General features: G+C 42.0%; 1 protein-coding gene across 2 annotated transcripts in view; it reads right to left on the bottom strand.

Annotated features, from left to right (window-relative positions):
- The window catches only part of LOC139577243 (glutamate receptor ionotropic, delta-2), a 662,466-nt gene that overhangs the window by 570,412 nt on the left and 71,553 nt on the right, over positions 1-20,501 (bottom strand). For both annotated transcript variants that reach the window (XR_011675240.1, XM_071404217.1), the window contains exon 2: positions 10,383-10,538. Coding sequence is in view for 1 of the 2 variants with exons in the window: in XM_071404217.1 (XP_071260318.1) it covers positions 10,383-10,538 (156 nt within the window). In the remaining variant the exon portion in view is untranslated. The remainder of the gene's footprint in view (positions 1-10,382; positions 10,539-20,501) is intronic.

Raw genomic sequence — 20,501 nt, 5'->3', positions numbered from 1 at the left:
GCATAGGTTCCTCTTATCTAGGTGGGTGAGGGCAGTGTGGAGTGCCATTGAGATGCGTCGTCTATGGATCTGTTGTGGCGGTATGCAAATTGGAGTGGGTCTAGGATGTCTGGGATGATGGAGTTGATGTCTGCCATAACCAGTCTCTCAAAGCACTTCTTGATTACAGATGTGAGTTCTTGGTCTCCCGATTGGCGCAGATGTCTAAGGTACTGCATCGCAGTATTGTGGCATTACTACAGTCTAGGGTTCGATCCCTGCGAGCTTTTCTGCGAATGCTATGAGAACGCTCCCTGGAATACCATCGGGCCCTGCAGCCTTGTGGGTATTGACCTGATTAAAGACTTTACACACATCGTAGTAGTGGAGACTCGCTGGGTAAACCAAGCTTATAACAGGACGTGTCAGATGCACAGAGAGCATTGTAGTGGAGACTCACTGGGTAAACCAAGCTTATTACAGGACGTGTTAGACGCACAGAGAGCATTGTAGTGGAGACTCACTGGGTAAACCAAGCTTATTACAGGGCGTGTCAGATGCACAGAGAGCATTGTAGTGGAGACTCACTGGGTAAACCAAGCTTATTACAGGACGTGTCAGATGCACAGAGAGCATTGTAGTGGAGACTCACTGAGTAAACCAAGCTTATAACAGGACGTGTCAGATGCACAGAGAGCATTGTAGTGGAGACTCACTGGGTAAACCAAGCTTATTACAGGACGTGTCAGATGCACAGAGAGCATTGTAGTGGAGACTCACTGGGTAAACCAAGCTTATTACAGGACGTGTTAGATGCACAGAGAGCATTGTAGTGGAGACTCACTGGGTAAACCAAGCTTATAACAGGACGTGTCAGATGCACAGAGAGCATTGTAGAGCAGACTCACTGAGTAAGCCAAGCTTATTACAGGACGTGTTAGACGCACAGAGAGCATTGTAGTGGAGACTCACTGGGAAAACCAAGCTTATTACAGGACGTGTTAGATGCACAGAGAGCATTGTAGTGGAGACTCACTGGGTAAACCAAGCTTATTACAGGACGTGTTAGACGCACAGAGAGCATTGTAGAGGAGACTCACTGGGTAAACCAAGCTTATTACAGGACGTGTTAGACGCACAGAGAGCATTGTAGTGGAGACTCGCTGGGTAAACCAAGCTTATTACAGGACGTGTTAGACGCACAGAGAGCATTGTAGTGGAGACTCGCTGGGTAAACCAAGCTTATTACAGGACGTGTCAGATGTACAGAGAGCATTGTAGTGGAGACTCACTGGGTAAACCAAGCTTATTACAGGACGTGTTAGACGCAGAGAGAGCATTGTAGTGGAGACTCACTGGGTAAACCAAGCTTATTACAGGACGTGTCAGATGCACAGAGAGCATTGTAGTGGAGACTCACTGGGTAAACCAAGCTTATTACAGGACGTGTCAGATGCACAGAGAGCATTGTAGTGGAGACTCACTGGGTAAACCAAGCTTATTACAGGACGTGTCAGATGCACAGAGAGCATTGTAGTGGAGACTCACTGGGAAAACCCAGGCAGATGGTAGAAGCTAAGTCCCAGGTTGGGAATAAACACTCCTTTGTAACGTTATGCCAGGGTTTAGCAACAAGTTCTGTCAGTGTGAAAAAGGCAAGTGCTGAGCATAGCGATTAGTCACTGCTAAGAGCAGTGTTAAGACCTTTTTGTGAATAGTATCAGATTCATCAAAGTAGTGTACATGCCTATGTTTACATGGATGTATCCAGGTACTGTATGTATTGCATACAACACTGACATGAATCACGGTGTGTTATTTTCCTATGCAAAGTTTATTATTTACAAATGAGCAAAAGTGGAAAACAATGAATTCTAAATTAAAAGCAGCCCTGTAATAAGTTATCTTCACATCAGTGCATCTGCACGAAGAGGTGCCTTCCAGTAATATATCAATCCACAGCATAACATATCACGCCACATCAAGAAATGTGTTTTATGAAGCCTTTTTTTAATTAGCAAAAGCAAATTGTGCTTTGTTAATGTTGTAAGAAGAGCAACAGAATAACAGATGTTTTGATACAATGGAAGACATAGAAGATCCTTCCAGTAGTTTATGATAAGGAACTGACCCCAGAACACATGTCATGTATTCAGTAATATCACCTCCAGTCTGACCCCAGAACACATGTAATGTATTCAGTAATATCACCATCCAGTCTGAGCCAGAACACATGTCATGTATTCAGTAATATCACCTCCAGTCTGACCCCAGAACACATGTCATGTATTCAGTAATATCACCTCCAGTCTGACCCCAGAACACATGTAATGTATTCAGTAATATCACCATCCAATCTGACCCCAGAACATATGTCATGTATTCAGTAATATCACCATCCAGTCTGACCCCAGAACACATGTCATGTATTCAGTAATATCACCATCCAGTCTGAGCCAGAACACATGTCATGTATTCAGTAATATCACCTCCAGTCTGACCCCAGAACACATGTCATGTATTCAGTAATATCACCTCCAGTCTGACCCCAGAACACATGTCATGTATTCAGTAATATCACCTCCAGTCTGACCCCAGAACACATGTAATGTATTCAGTAATATCACCATCCAGTCTGAGCCAGAACACATGTCATGTATTCAGTAATATCACCTCCAGTCTGACCCCAGAACACATGTCATGTATTCAGTAATATCACCTCCAGTCTGACCCCAGAACACATGTAATGTATTCAGTAATATCACCATCCAGTCTGAGCCAGAACACATGTCATGTATTCAGTAATATCACCTCCAGTCTGACCCCAGAACACATGTAATGTATTCAGTAATATCACCATCCAGTCTGAGCCAGAACACATGTCATGTATTCAGTAATATCACCTCCAGTCTGACCCCAGAACACATGTCATGTATTCAGTAATATCACCTCCAGTCTGACCCCAGAACACATGTCATGTATTCAGTAATATCACCATCCAGTCTGAGCCAGAACACATGTCATGTATTCAGTAATATCACCTCCAGTCTGACCCCAGAACACATGTCATGTATTCAGTAATATCACCTCCAGTCTGACCCCAGAACACATGTCATGTATTCAGTAATATCACCTCCAGTCTGACCCCAGAACACATGTAATGTATTCAGTAATATCACCATCCAGTCTGAGCCAGAACACATGTCATGTATTCAGTAATATCACCTCCAGTCTGACCCCAGAACACATGTCATGTATTCAGTAATATCACCTCCAGTCTGACCCCAGAACACATGTAATGTATTCAGTAATATCACCATCCAGTCTGAGCCAGAACACATGTCATGTATTCAGTAATATCACCTCCAGTCTGACCCCAGAACACATGTAATGTATTCAGTAATATCACCATCCAGTCTGAGCCAGAACACATGTCATGTATTCAGTAATATCACCTCCAGTCTGACCCCAGAACACATGTCATGTATTCAGTAATATCACCTCCAGTCTGACCCCAGAACACATGTCATGTATTCAGTAATATCACCTCCAGTCTGACCCCAGAACACATGTAATGTATTCAGTAATATCACCATCCAGTCTGAGCCAGAACACATGTCATGTATTCAGTAATATCACCTCCAGTCTGACCCCAGAACACATGTCATGTATTCAGTAATATCACCTCCAGTCTGACCCCAGAACACATGTAATGTATTCAGTAATATCACCATCCAGTCTGAGCCAGAACACATGTCATGTATTCAGTAATATCACCTCCAGTCTGACCCCAGAACACATGTAATGTATTCAGTAATATCACCATCCAATCTGACCCCAGAACATATGTCATGTATTCAGTAATATCACCTCCAGTCTGACCCCAGAACACATGTAATGTATTCAGTAATATCACCATCCAGTCTGACCCCAGAACACATGTCATGTATTCAGTAATATCACCTCCAGTCTGACCCCAGAACACATGTAATGTATTCAGTAATATCACCATCCAGTCTGAGCCAGAACACATGTCATGTATTCAGTAATATCACCTCCAGTCTGACCCCAGAACACATGTAATGTATTCAGTAATATCACCATCCAATCTGACCCCAGAACATATGTCATGTATTCAGTAATATCACCTCCAGTCTGACCCCAGAACACATGTAATGTATTCAGTAATATCACCATCCAGTCTGACCCCAGAACACATGTCATGTATTCAGTAATATCACCTCCAGTCTGACCCCAGAACACATGTCATTTATTCAGTAATATCACCATCCAGTCTGACCCCAGAACACATGTCATTTATTCAGTAATATCACCATCCAGTCTGACCCCAGAACATATGTCATGTATTCAGTAATATCACCATCCAGTCTGACCCCAGAACACATGTCATTTATTCAGTAATATCACCATCCAGTCTGACCCCAGAACATATGTCATGTATTCAGTAATATCACCTCCAGTCTGACCCCAGAACACATGTCATTTATTCAGTAATATCACCATCCAGTCTGACCCCAGAACACATGTCATTTATTCAGTAATATCACCATCCAGTCTGACCCCAGAACATATGTCATGTATTCAGTAATATCACCTCCAGTCTGACCCCAGAACACATGTAATGTATTCAGTAATATCACCTCCAGTCTGACCCCAGAACACATGTAATGTATTCAGTAATATCACCATCCAGTCTGAGCCAGAACACATGTCATGTATTCAGTAATATCACCTCCAGTCTGACCCCAGAACACATGTAATGTATTCAGTAATATCACCATCCAATCTGACCCCAGAACATATGTCATGTATTCAGTAATATCACCTCCAGTCTGACCCCAGAACACATGTAATGTATTCAGTAATATCACCATCCAGTCTGACCCCAGAACACATGTCATGTATTCAGTAATATCACCTCCAGTCTGACCCCAGAACACATGTAATGTATTCAGTAATATCACCATCCAATCTGACCCCAGAACATATGTCATGTATTCAGTAATATCACCTCCAGTCTGACCCCAGAACACATGTAATGTATTCAGTAATATCACCATCCAGTCTGACCCCAGAACACATGTCATGTATTCAGTAATATCACCTCCAGTCTGACCCCAGAACACATGTCATTTATTCAGTAATATCACCATCCAGTCTGACCCCAGAACACATGTCATTTATTCAGTAATATCACCATCCAGTCTGACCCCAGAACACATGTCATTTATTCAGTAATATCACCATCCAGTCTGACCCCAGAACATATGTCATGTATTCAGTAATATCACCTCCAGTCTGACCCCAGAACACATGTCATTTATTCAGTAATATCACCATCCAGTCTGACCCCAGAACACATGTCATTTATTCAGTAATATCACCATCCAGTCTGACCCCAGAACATATGTCATGTATTCAGTAATATCACCTCCAGTCTGACCCCAGAACACATGTCATGTATTCAGTAATATCACCATCCAATCTGACCCCAGAACATATGTCATGTATTCAGTAATATCACCTCCAGTCTGACCCCAGAACACATGTAATGTATTCAGTAATATCACCATCCAGTCTGACCCCAGAACACATGTCATGTATTCAGTAATATCACCTCCAGTCTGACCCCAGAACACATGTAATGTATTCAGTAATATCACCATCCAATCTGACCCCAGAACATATGTCATGTATTCAGTAATATCACCTCCAGTCTGACCCCAGAACACATGTAATGTATTCAGTAATATCACCATCCAGTCTGACCCCAGAACACATGTCATGTATTCAGTAATATCACCTCCAGTCTGACCCCAGAACACATGTAATGTATTCAGTAATATCACCATCCAATCTGACCCCAGAACACATGTCATTTATTCAGTAATATCACCATCCAGTCTGAACCCAGAACACATGTCATGTATTCAGTAATATCACCATCCAGTCTGACCCCAGAACATATGTCATGTATTCAGTAATATCACCTCCAGTCTGACCCCAGAACACATGTAATGTATTCAGTAATATCACCATCCAATCTGACCCCAGAACATATGTCATGTATTCAGTGATATCACCATCCAGTCTGAGCCAGAACACGTCATGTATTCAGTAATATCACCATCCAGTCTGACCCCAGAACACATGTCATGTATTCAGTAATATAACCATCCAGTCTGAGCCAGAACACGTCATGTATTCAGTAATATCACCATCCAGTCTGAGCCAGAACACATGTCATGTATTCAGTAATATCACCATCCAGTCTGACACCAGAACACGTCATGTATTCAGTAATATCACCATCCAGTCTGAGCCAGAACACGTCATGTATTCAGTAATATCACCATCCAGTCTGAGCCAGAACACGTCATGTATTCAGTAATATCACCATCTAGTCTGAGCCAGAACACGTCATGTATTCAGTAATATCACCATCCAGTCTGAGCCAGAACACGTCATGTATTCAGTAATATCACCATCCAGTCTGACACCAGAACACGTCATGTATTCAGTAATATCACCATCCAGTCTGAGCCAGAACACGTCATGTATTCAGTAATATCACCATCCAGTCTGACACCAGAACACGTCATGTATTCAGTAATATCACCATCCAGTCTGAGCCAGAACACGTCATGTATTCAGTAATATCACCATCCAGTCTGACACCAGAACACGTCATGTATTCAGTAATATCACCATCCAGTCTGAGCCAGAACACGTCATGTATTCGGTAATATCACTACTTCAAAGACGATAGAGCATCTTAGGTACAGATGCCACAGAGAGGCTTGAACCAAAGCACCAGTAGTAACTACTAGGCTCTTAGATGACAGACACTGCACACCTTGGCACCCTCCACAAATAACTAGTGTCCATTAGGTAAACATGTTCCAACTAGACTTCATCCTTGAGTTCATATTTCCCAGGCTAGGGATCTAAAAGAGTTGAGTTATTACCGACGACAACATGACCTGATGCTAGGAGCTTGTTACGTCAGTGGTTTTATGTCAGTTTGAAAAAGAAAGCGATCTATTTTAAACTCGGGGAAATATGTCTCTTTTAGTTGAGGTCAGTTCATTTGAACACAGGTTTTTCTGTGTGTAATATTATTTGTTTAGTAAAAAGCAAGAGCTGGCTAGTAGAGGTGGTGACTAACGGCGAGTAAACTCTGGCTATGGAGCAGGAATAAAGAGAGTCATCATTTATACAAGCTATAAGCTCCCAGTAATGTATTGGGTAAATAAACGAATGGGTAATAAACTAATGGGGAAATTATCGGTCAATGAAATCATGACATCATTCTAGAAAGGAGTTCATTTATATGTTGTGCCACATGCCTCTGCATGTTTGAGCAGGTATCTCCACACCTCTGCATGTTTTAGCAGGTATATCCACACCTCTGCATGTTTTAGCAGGTATCTCCACACCTCTGCATGTTTTAGCAGGTATATCCACACCTCTACATGTTTTAGCAGGTATCTCCACACCTCTGCATGTTTTAGCAGGTATATCCACACCTCTGCATGTTTGAGCAGGTATATCCACACCTCTGCATGTTTGAACAGGTACCTCCACACCTCTGCATGTTTTAGCAGGTATATCCACACCTCTGCATGTTTTAGCAGGTACCTCCACACCTCTGCATGTTTTAGCAGGTATATCCACACCTCTGCATATTTTAGCAGGTATATCCACACCTCTGCATGTTTTAGCAGGTATCTCCACACCTCTGCATGTTTTAGCAGGTACCTCCACACCTCTGCATGTTTTAGCAGGTATATCCACACCTCTGCATGTTTTAGCAGGTATATCCACACCTCTGCATGTTTTAGCAGGTATATCCACACCTCTGCATGTTTGAACAGGTACCTCCACACCTCTGCATGTTTTAGCAGGTATATCCACACCTCTGCATGTTTTAGCAGGTATATCCACACCTCTGCATGTTTTAGCAGGTATCTCCACACCTCTGCATGTTTTAGCAGGTATCTCCACTCATCTGCATGTTTTAGCAGGTATCTCCACACCTCTGTATGTTTTAACAGGTATCTCCACACCTCTGCATGTTTTAGCAGGTATATCCACACCTCTGTATGTTTTAGCAGGTATCTCCAAACCTCTGCATGTTTTAACAGGTATATCCACACCTCTGTATGTTTTAGCAGGTATCTCCACACCTCTGCATGTTTTAACAGGTATCTCCACACCTCTGCATGTTTTAACAGGTATCTCCACACCTCTGCATGTTTTAGCAGGTATCTCCACACCTCTGCATGTTTTAGCAGGTATCTCCACACCTCTGCATGTTTTAGCAGGTATCTCCACACCTCTGCATGTTTTAGCAGGTATCTCCACACCTCTGCATGTTTTAACGGGTATCTCCACACCTCTGCATGTTTTAGCAGGTATCTCCACACCTCTGCATGTTTTAGCAGGTATCTCCACACCTCTGCATGTTTTAACAGGTATCTCCACACCTCTGCATGTTTTAGCAGGTATCTCCACACCTCTGCATGTTTTAACGGGTATCTCCACACCTCTGCATGTTTTAGATGGTATCTCCACACCTCTGCATGTTTTAACGGGTATCTCCACACATCTGCATGTTTTAGCAGGTATCTCCACACCTCTGCATGTTTTAGCAGGTATATCCACACCGCTGCATGTTTTAGCAGGTATATCCACACCTCTGCATGTTTTAGCAGGTATATCCACACCTCTGCATGTTTTAGCAGGTATCTCCACACCTCTGCATGTTTTAGCAGGTATATCCACACCTCTGCATGTTTTAGCAGGTATCTCCACACCTCTGCATGTTTCAGCAGGTATCTCCACACCTCTGCATGTTTTAACAGGTATCTCCACACCTCTGCATGTTTTAGCAGGTATCTCCACACCTCTGCATGTTTTAGCAGGTATATCCACACCTCTGCATGTTTTAGCAGGTATATCCACACCTCTGCATGTTTTAGCAGGTATATCCACACCTCTGCATGTTTTAGCAGGTATCTCCACACCTCTGCATGTTTTAACAGGTATCTCCACACCTCTGCTTGTTTTAGCAGGTATCTCCACACCTCTGCATGTTTTAGCAGGTATATCCACACCCCTGCATGTTTTAGCAGGTATATCCACACCTCTGCATGTTTCAGCAGGTATCTCCACACCTCTACATGTTTTAGCAGGTATATCCACACCTCTGTATGTTTTAGCAGGTATCTCCACACCTCTGCATGTTTTAGCAGGTATCTCCACACCTCTGCATGTTTTAGCAGGTATATCCACACCTCTGCATGTTTTAGCAGGTATCTCCACACCTCTGCATGTTTTAGCAGGTATATCCACACCTCTGCATGTTTCAGCAGGTATATCCACACCTCTGCATGTTTTAGCAGGTATATCCACACCTCTGCATGTTTTAGCAGGTATCTCCACACCTCTGCATGTTTTAGCAGGTATCTCCACACCTCTGCATGTTTTAGCAGGTATCTCCACACCTCTGCATGTTTTAGCAGATATCGCCGAATACAAATGCCATCGATGATATCGGCTTAATTAATTGTTAGTAGCGTTTCGGGTAATAATAGTATTAAAACATATTTTGAGAAATATTGGAAGGATATCAACCAAAATGGTGACCCTTTTAATTAAAGCTGATAGTATTCAGAATACTACAGTGCATATCAACGGTGATGACCATATAACCGGTAAAGTACAGTGGAATTCAATAGACTCCCTTTTCAGGTGCTTAAATCTTCAACTAACATTACAAAAGATTTCCAATGCAAAATCATATCTTTGTTTTCTGGGGGACACCTTTAAAACCTTTAAAACCTATTATAAACTGGGTGGTTCGAGCCCTCAATGCCGATTGGCTGACAAACGTGGTATGGTCCCAAAAATATTTTTACTGCTCTAATAACATTGGTAACCAGTTTATAATAGCAATAAGGAACCTCGGGGGTTTGTGGTATATTTCTAATATACCACGGCTAAGGGCTGTGTCCAGGCACTCAGCGTTGCGTGCGCATAAGAACAGTCATTAGCTGTGGTATATTGGCCATATACCACACCCCCTCTGGCCTTATTGGTTAAATATAGTGCTATTCAGTTCAGTGTGTCATTGATCAAGGTTGGGGCTGAAAATAGAGTGCTTCTAAGATGGATTCATGTTGGTTCCATCCAGTACTGTGCAAGGCTGAAGCATACCCAAAGCCAACGGCTCCTCTACTCCACAGAAAGAAACACCATGCTGAGTAGGAGAGGGAAAATAATGGAATTTGCCAGACTCCTCTGGCCTCGCTGAGGTTGAGATGGGCAGGTGGAGGGGTGAGAGTGAGGCTGAGGGTGAGGGCAGGTTAAGGCCTTACCTTCCTGGACTGCCTGGAAAGGGTTGTTCCCATCCACAAACTCCACAGAGATGGTGATCTTCTCAGTCTCCAGGATCTCGTTGTTGAGGTTGAGGTCCGCCACGGCCATGCGGAACACCTCGTCATCCTTCCTGGCAGACTCATCAAAGATGGCCCCTATGGCGGGAGAGGGGGAGAAGGAGAGAGCGAGAGAAGGAGAGAGACGGGGGGGTACAAAGAGAGAAGGAGAGAGAAAGAAGGAAAGCGGGAGGAAGGACAATGATGAGGGATCATCGTGACTAAGGAAAGAATCAAGCGAGCCTCTTAGGTCTCATACTGTATATGTAACTACAATCAATAGAAATCAATAGAACCAATAGAAATCAAAAGAACCAATAGAAATCAATGGAAGCAATAGAAATCAAAATAACCAATAGAAATCAATGGAACCAATATACACTACCATTCAAAAGTTTGGAGTCACTTAGAAATGTCCTTGTTTTGTTGTAAATTACTATTGTAGCTGGAAATATCTGAATATCTACATAGGCGTACAGAGGCCCAAATCAGCAACCATCACTCCTGTGTTACAATGGCACGCTGTGTTAGCTAATCCAAGTTGATCATTTTAAAAGGCTAATTGATCATTAGAAAATCATTTTGCAATTATGTTAGCACAGCTGAAAACTGCTTTTCTGATTAAAGAAGCAATAAAACTGGCCATCTTTAGACTAGTTAGACTTTAGACTAGTTGAGTATCTGGAGCATCAGCATTTGTGGGTTCAATTACAGGCTCAAAATGGCCAGAAACAAAGAACTTTCTTCTGAAACTCGTAAGTCTATTCTTGTTCTGAGAAATTAAGGCTATTCCATGCGAGAAATTGCCAAGAAACTGAAGATCTCATACAACGCTGTCTACTACTCCCTTCACAGAACAGCACAAACTGGCTCTAACCAGAATAGAAAGAGGAGTGGGAGGCCTCGGTGCACAACTGAGCAAAAGGACAAGTACATTAGAGTGTCTAGTTTGATAAACAGACGTTTCACAAGTCCTAAACTGGCAGCTTCATTAAATAGTACCCGCAAAACACCAGTCACAACGTCAACAGTGAAGAAGTGATTCCGGGATGTGCTGTGTTCTTTTGCTCATCTTTTCTTTTTATTGGCCAGTCTGAGATATGGCTTTTTCTTTGCAACTCTGCCTAGAAGGCCAGTATCCCGGAGTCGCCTCTTCACTGTTGACGTTGAGAGGAAAAGGAAAGTATGCCAGAGTCAATGGATGGATACAATACAGGAAACAAACCACCTACATGGTGCAGGAATCTAAATAAATCCGGCAGATTACCACCTGCAGCTTTTATATATATATATATATATACTGTATATATCTTCTTCTGGCCATGCATTTCCTCTGGTTGTTGCCTGCAGCAAGTAACTGTTTAAAACTGCTCACTGAAGCAATGCTAAATGCATTTTGCTGACCATTTAGAAATAGATGGTGTGTATGATACGGATTGGTGATTCATACAGTAAACTAACCAATTTGGAGCTATGCTCACATTTTGGGGCCGAGTGCAGGTCAGTGTGATATTTGTTCACACTCTTCGCTGACCTATCAGATCATCAAGTAAATGGTGCTAGAAGGACCGTGGGAAACTACATCGACCATTGAAACAGAAATTACAGCAATACAGGTAACATCCATTATGAACTCTAAAACACATTGAAGGACAAAGTCAGTCCTTGTATTTGTATTTATTACGGACTGCCATTAGTTCCTGCCAAGGCAGCAGCTACCTTTCCTGGGGTCCAAACAAGATTAAGGCGATTACATCACAAAATAAAACAGTACACAACAGTACACATCACACAACACATTATTACACACTACTCTACCACAACATATCTATAACACAACAGATTATTACACACCACTCTAACACAACATACAGTATCTACAATACAAAATCCATAATACAGCAATATAACAATAACGCAATGTACTTGTGTGTAGATTTCATGTGTTAGCATGTGTGTGCGTACGTGTGTGTGCCTGTGTGTGTGTGTGTGGAGTTTTATCTGTTTTATTTTAAATCTGATTTTACTGTTTGCATGAGTTACTTGATGTGGAGTAATGTTCAATGTAGTCATGGCTCTATGTCAGGGGTGGGCAGCTCCCGTCCTCGGGGGCCTGATTGGTGTCACACTTTTTCTCCATCCCTAGCAAACTGATTAATCAAATGACATTCTAAACTGAAGATCATGATTAGGTGATTATTGGAGTCAGGTGTGTTAGCTGGGGCTGGGGCCAAACTGTGACACCAATCAAGCCCCCGAGGACTGGAATTGCCCAACCCTGCTCTATATAGTACTGTGTGCTTCCCATAGTTTGTTATGCACATGGGGACTGTGAATAGTCCTCTGGTGGCATGTCTTGTGGGGTATGCATGGGTGTCTGAGCTGTGTGCTAGTCGTTTAAACAGACAGCTCGGTGCTTTAAACACGTCAATACCTCTCATAAACACAAATAGTGACGCAGTCAATCTCTCCTCTACTTTGAGCCAGGAGAGATTGACATGTATTTTATTGATGTTACCTCTTGGTGTACATTTACAGGCCAGCCGTGCTGCTCTGTTCTGAGCCAGCTGTAATTTGCAGTAATGTCCCTCTTTGTGGCACTTCATGATATAACTGGGCATCAGTCCAAGTGAGACCGAAATAGGGTGACTTGTTTTGTTGATAGCAAAGTCAAGAAAGCAGAGCAGTGCTATGTTATTGACAGACCTCTCCCCATCTTAGCTCCCGTTGAATCAATATTTTTATGACTAAGCAGTTTAGTCTCCTGAACTTGGTCAATTTCCACATTATTCAATAAAATATTTAGTTGAGGTTTAGGGTTTAGTGAATGATTTGTCCCAAATACAATATTTTAACTTTTTTAAATATTTAGGACTAGCTTATTTCTTGCCACCCATTCTGAAACTGACTGCAGATCTTTGTTAAGTGTTGCAGTGATTTCACTTGTTGTGGTAGCTGAAGTGTATAGTGTTGAGTCATTAGCATACATAGACACACAGGCTATACTAAGTGCCAGTGGCAGGTCATTAGTAAAGATTGAAAAAAGTAAGGGGCCTAGAGTGCTGCCCTGGGGAATGCCTGACACTACCTGGATTATGTTGGAGAGGCTTCCATTAAAGACCACCCTCTCGATCCACGATATAGCAGGGGAGGTAAAGCTATAACACATACGTTTTTCCAGCAGCACATTATGATTGATAATGTTATAAGCTGCACTGAAGTCTAACAAAACAGCTCCCAGAATCTTCTTATTATAATTTTCTTTCAGCCAATCATCAGTCATTTGTGTAAGTGTTGTGCATGTTGAATGCCCTTCCCTATAAGCATGCTGAAAGTATGTTGTTCATCTGTTTACTGTGAAATAGCATTGCATCTGGTCAAATAATGTTTTTCTCCAAAAGTTTACTAAGGGTTGGTAACAAGCTGATTGGTCGGCTGTTTCAGACAGTAAAGGGTGCTTTGCTATTCTTGGGTAGAGGAATGACTTTTGCTTCCCTCCAGGCCTGAGGGCACACATTTTTCTGTAGGCTTAGATTGCAGAGAGTGGCAATATAGTTTGCTATCATCCTCAGTCATTTTCCATCCAAATTGTCAGACCCAGATGGCTTGTCATTGTTGACAGACAACAATATTTTTTCACCTCTTCCACACTCACTTTACGGAATTCAAAATTATAACGCTTGTCTTTCATAATTAAGTCAGTTACGCATGTTCAGAATTTGTTCTTGGCATCTCATGCCTAAGTTTGCTAATCTTGCCAATGAAAACATCATGAAAGTAGTTGGCAATATCAGTGAGTTTTGTGATGAATGAGCCATCTGATTCAATGAATGATGGAGCTCTGTTTGCCTTTTTGCCCAAAATGTCATTTAACGTGTTCCAAAGCTTTTTCTATTATCACTTTATATCAATTTATCTTTGTTTCATAGTGTAGTTTCTTCTTTTTGTTTAGTTTAGTCACAAGCTTTCTCAATTTACAGTACCTTTGCCAATGGGCTGTGCAGCCAGACTTATTTGCTATTCCTTTTGCCTAATCCCTCTCAAACATACCATTTTTCAAATCCTCATCAATCCATGGTGCTTTAACAGTTTTACAGTAATTTTCTTAATGGGTGCATGCTTATTAGTAATTGGAATAAGCAATTTAATAAATGCGTCAAGTGCAGCGTCTGATTGATCCTCATTACACAGCACAGACCAGCAAATATTCTTTACATCTTTAACATCGGGGCTCCCGAGTGGCGCAGCGGTCTAAGGCACTGCATCTGTGTGCTAGAGGCATCACTACAGACCCTGGTTCAATTCCAGACTATATCACAACCGGCCATGATTGGGAGTCCCATAGGGCGGTGCACAATGTGGCCGGGGTAGGCCGTCATTGTAAATAACAACTTGTTCCTAACTGACTTGCCTAGTTATATAAAAATACATGTAAAAATATGAATCACTACAAAACCTCTTGTATGATCTCCTATACACTATATTAGGCCCAGCCTTTGGAACTTTGGTTTTCCTAGATATGGCAACTATATGGCTACTATATTATGATCACTACATCCGATGGATGTGGATGCTGCTTTAAAGCAGATTTCTGCAGCATTGGTAAAGATGTGAGCAATACACGTGAATGATTTCATTCCTGTGCTGGTTTGAAAAAACGCTGGTAGGTTGACTGATAACCTGAACCAGGTTGCAGGCACTGGTTCCAATGGGAAGCTTTTTCTTGAGTTGACAGCTTGATGAAAGCCAGTCAATATTTAGGTCACCCAGAAAATATACCTCTCTGTTGATATCAAATACATTATCAAGCATTTCATACATATTATCCAGATACTGACTGTTAACACTTGGTGATCTATAGCAGCTTCCCACCAGAATGGGCTTTAGGTGAGGCAGATGAACCTGTAGTCATATTACTTCAACAGTATTTGACATGAGATCCTCTCTAAGCTTTACAGAAATATGATTCTGAATATAAACAGCAACACCACCCCCATTGGCATTCCTGTCTCTTCTGTAGATGTATTGCTACCACTGTAAGTATTATAAGAGAGTTTCAGAGATTGTCAGTGTATGAATGTTATCTGTTACTAGCAAGTTATCGATTTCATGAAAGTTATAGGCGCTCATTTTCTGCACCTATAAATTGATGCCACCTTTTTGCACCTGAAGTCCACCTGACTGCTGATGCTTCATACCCCGTGAGTGTAGGGTCCACTTAACTACCTTAAACACATCAAGTGACTGTAGAATTGTTTGGTGCGTTGTCTTGTTTTACTTGTCTTGTTTAACTTGTTTTTACTTTCTTATGGAGTAAATGTTCTTAAACGCCGTGCAATATCAATGAGAAAAGACCAACAAAAGCACAGAGCGGCAACAAATGTTACTGTTACAACAACAATGGTTTCAACAACAACAACAGAAGCACCAACAACAACCCCATCTGCTCCTACAACCACAGCTGCACCAACGACAACCACAGCTCCACCTACAACCACAGCTGCACCAACGACAACCACAGCTCCACCTACAACCACAGCTGCACCAACGACAACCACAGCTCCACCTACAGCGACGGTATTAAAATACCAGACACATTCCTTCATCTATTAAGATTATATTATTGATGAGGCTCGTGGTTTAGGGTGAATCTAAAGAAACATTTTCCACAATGCTACTAAGATCTAAAAACAGAACAAAGAATAGAATACCTATCCATTTGAGAGCCACAGGCCTATACCTTGCAACAATATCAGTTAAATCAAATGTAATTCATCACATACTTCATTAACAAACGATGTAGACTATCAGTGAAACGCTTACTTACAGGCCCTTCTCAACAATGCAGAGAAAAAGTAAATAGAGAAATAATAGAAAAGTACTGTGATGTACTGGGCCATAGGCACTACCTACTGTAGTGCCTTGTGTTCGGAATCCAAGCAGTTAAGAAATATCAAGTGGTGATGCAGCCAATCAAGATGCTCTCAATGGTGCTGTATAACTTTTTTAGGATATGAGGGCCCATGCCAAATCTTTTCAGCCTCCTGGGGAGGAACAGGTGTTGTCGTGCCCTCTTCATGACTGTGTTGGTGTGTGTGGACCATGATAGATCCTTTGTGATATGGACACTGAGGAACTTGAAGCTCTCGACCCACCCTCCAATAAAGCCCCATCGATGTGAATAGGGGCGTGCCCGGCCCTCCTTTTCCTGTAGTCCACGATCAGCTCCTTTGTCTTGCTGGCGTTGAGGGAGAGGCTGTTGTCCTGGAACCACACTGTCAGGTCTCTGAACTCCTCTCTATAGGCTGCCTCATTGTAATCGGTGAATAGGCCTACCACCATTGTGTTGTCAGCAAACTTAATGATGGTATTGGAGTTGTGTGCGGCCACACAGTCATGGGTGAACATGGAGTACAGGAGGGAGCTAAGCACACAACTCTGAGGGCCCCTATGTTGCCTACCCTCACCACCTGGGGGCGGCCCATCAGGAAGTCCAGGAGCAGGTTGCAGAGGGAAGTGTTCAGTCCCAGGGTCCTTAGCTTGGTGATGAGCTTGGAGGGTACTATGGTGTTGAACGCTGAGCTGTTGTCAATGAACAGCACTACAGTGCAGTGAAAAAGTATTTGCCCCTTCTGATTTTTTATATTAAATGTTATCAGATCTTCAACCATAAGCTAATATTAGATAAAAGGAATATGAGTTTACAAACAACCCCCCAAAATGTATACTTATTTTATTTATTGAATTAACAAAGTTATGCAACACCCAATGCCCCTATGTGAAAAAGTAATTGCCCCCTTACACTCAATAACTGGTTCTGCCACCCTTAGCTGCAAAGATTGCAACCAAACACTTCCTGTAGTTGTTGATCAGTCTCGCTGTGGAGGAATTTTGGCCAACTCTTCCATGCAGAACTGCTTTAACTCAGCGACATTTGTGGGTTTTCAAGTATGAACTACTCGTTGCAGGTCCTGCCACAACATCTTTTTTGAGATTAGGTCTGGACTTTGACTAGGCCATTCCAAAACTTCAAATTTGTTGCTTTTTAACCATTTTCATCTAGACTTGATTGTGTGTTTTGGATCATTGTCTTGCTGCATGACCCAGATGCACTTTAGTTTCAGCTCACAGACAGATGGCCTGACATTCTGATACAGAGCAGAATTTATGGTTCCTTCTATTAAGGCAAGTCGTCCAGGTCCTGAGGCAGCAAAGCATCCCCAAACCATCACACTACTACCACCATGCTTGACCGTTGGTATGAGGTTCTTACTGTGGAATCCACTGTTTGGTTTTCGACAGACATTATGGGACCCATCTCATCCAAAACATTGACGCAATTTTGTCAAAAGCACCTGGAAGCACCTGGATGCTCATCAAGACAGAAGAGTCAAAAGTATAACTTTTTGGATGACATAGGTTAGAGTTATGGTCAGATTTGCCAAATGGAGGGCGAATCTGTGTTTCTGTGTGTGTAGTAAAGGTGATCTAGAGGTGTTTTGCATCTAGTTGCACAGGTGACATGCTGGTAGAAATTTTGGCAAAACAGCTTTCAGTTTCCCTGCATTAAAATCACCGGCCACTAGAAGCGCCGCCTCTGAACATTTTCTTGCTTACTTATGACCTTATACAGCTCGTTGAATGCGGTCTTAGAGCCAGCATCGGTTTGTGGTGGTAAATAGATAGCTACAAAAAAATATAGATGAAAACTCTAAATAGTATAGTCTACAGATTATAATGAGGTATTCTAACTCCGGCGAGTAGAACTTTGAGACTTCCTTAATATTAAGGAGTTGTTAACAAAAAGACACACCTACTCCCTTCTGTTCTGCCGATGCATAGAAAAACAAGCTAGATGTACAGTATATTATCCATGTCCTTCATCAGCCACGACTCTGAGAATCATAGGATATTCCAGTTCTTCAGGTCCTGTTGTTAGGATAATCTCGAACGGCGCTCATCCATTTGTTTTCCAGTGATTGTAAGTTTGTCAGTAGAACGGAGGGTAGAGGCGGTTTACGTACTCCCAGACTTAGTTTTGTCAGGGTGCCGACACGTCGACCTCTCTTACTCCGCCTTCTTCTTATCCAAGTCTCAGGGATTAGGGCCTGTTCCAGGTTGAGCAGTATGTCCCGAGCCTCCGACTCGTTCAAGTAGAAATCTTCATCCAAATGAAGGTTAGTGATCGCTGTTCTGATGTCTAGAAGCTCTTTTCGGTCATAGGAAAAGATGGCGGAAACATTATGTACAACCAAAAGTTAAGCTCAGCAAAAAAATATATAATCAAATAGCAAAATTGGTCAGGAGCCCGTAAAACGACTGCTATCCATTGCAGCGCCATTCTGGGTGTCATATGTCATTGATCCCTCTGTGATTGTGGTGTTATGTCTCACTGTTTGTATAGTAGTATGATCATTCTACTATTAAATATCAGAGTTTACAGGGATATGATCAAACGACAGCCTGGTAAAAACAATGACTTCAAAGCCCTGCGAACACCGTCAGGACTTTTACAAGACACATCTCCCTCCCAACCATCAGCAATGCAATCACTTTGTCTCCAATCCTCTGCAAACACATAATAATAGCTCTTTTATCTAGGCCCCGGAACTGAGTTGCCATAGAAACAAATTTCAAGGAGGAGGCTTTAAAACACACTAAAGTAATTGTCAAGTGTTTCCAGATTTCTATGAAATATGACCTATAATTAATTACAATACGAGTAAAATAGTTTTTCTTACAAAAAGTGTTAATTAAGTATGTTAAAAAGCAGCTTTTCTGTGTTGGAATTGAGTGGGCGTACCCAACAATGAGTATGAGCATGAGCTCCTGAGTTGGGAAAATCTTGTGCAATACACCGACGCATGTCTTATATTCAAGATCCTAAATGGCCTGGCTCCCCCTCCACTTAGTAGATCCACAAGGTCTGCCATGAGAGGTGACTGTATAGTTCCCTTAAGGAAAAGCACCTTTAGTAAATCCGCTTTCTCTGTGAGAGCTTCCCATGTCTGGAATACACTGCCATCAGACACACATAATGGCACCACATATCACACTTTCACAAAATGCATGAAGACATGGCTAAAGGTCAATCAGATTTGTGAACATAATCCCTAGCTGTGTATTGCCGCTTTCCATGTTGTCTGTTGTCTTACGCTTGTGAGGTGTGGAAACACTTTGTTGCTTTTCTGATTTTTGTCTTGCTGCTTTTTGTTCTATGTTGCTCTGTCTGTATGCTACGTCTTGCTTGTCCTATGTTGCTCTGTCTGTATGCTATGTCTTGCTTGTCCTATGTTGCTCTGTCTGTATGCTACGTCTTGCTTGTCCTATGTTGCTCTGTCTGTATGCTATGTCTTGCTTGTCCTATGTTGCTCTGTCTGTATGCTACGTCTTGCTTGTCCTATGTTGCTCTGTCTGTATGCTACGTCTTGCTTGTCCTATGTTGCTCTGTCTGTATGCTACGTCTTGCTTGTCCTATGTTGCTCTGCGTGTGCTCAGTGCTCAATGGTTGTCTATATTGTAATTGTTTTTAATAACCTGCCCAGGGACTGCGGTTGAAAATTAGCCCGGTTGGCTTAAACCGGCACTTTTACTGAAACATTGATTAATGTGCACTGTCCCTGTAAAAATAAAATAAAGTCAACTCAACAACAGAATGGTGTGAACGTATACCGGTCAATAAAAATATTCATGCGAATAGACCGCTGATTGATCAGCTCATCCTCCTCAGGAGGATGACATCATCCTCTTTGAGGAAATAGCAAGTACTTTGAAATGGTCTGTTTGAGATACAAGTTTGAGGTGGGGTTTCTTCTCCAATTTATGCTTTGGCCACAAATACAAGTATAGGACAAGTCAACCACATTATTTGGGTTTGAATATGAGTTAATTATGAGTTGGGTACGAATATGAGTTAACAGAATACCAACTTTTAAAAGTGAGATTTTCACTGGACAGTTCCTTTAATAAAGCACATCTTACCTGTGGCAGTATTTTATGGTAAAGAGTACCTCTAAACCCAGCAGCTATTCAAACGGTTCAATAATGAAAACATATGAAGGG

Source organism: Salvelinus alpinus, chromosome 5 (genome assembly GCF_045679555.1).
Source record: "Salvelinus alpinus chromosome 5, SLU_Salpinus.1, whole genome shotgun sequence".
Lineage (NCBI taxonomy): Eukaryota > Metazoa > Chordata > Actinopteri > Salmoniformes > Salmonidae > Salvelinus > Salvelinus alpinus.
Note: the sequence above shows the minus strand (reverse complement) of the source record. Positions and strands in the feature narration are given on the sequence as shown.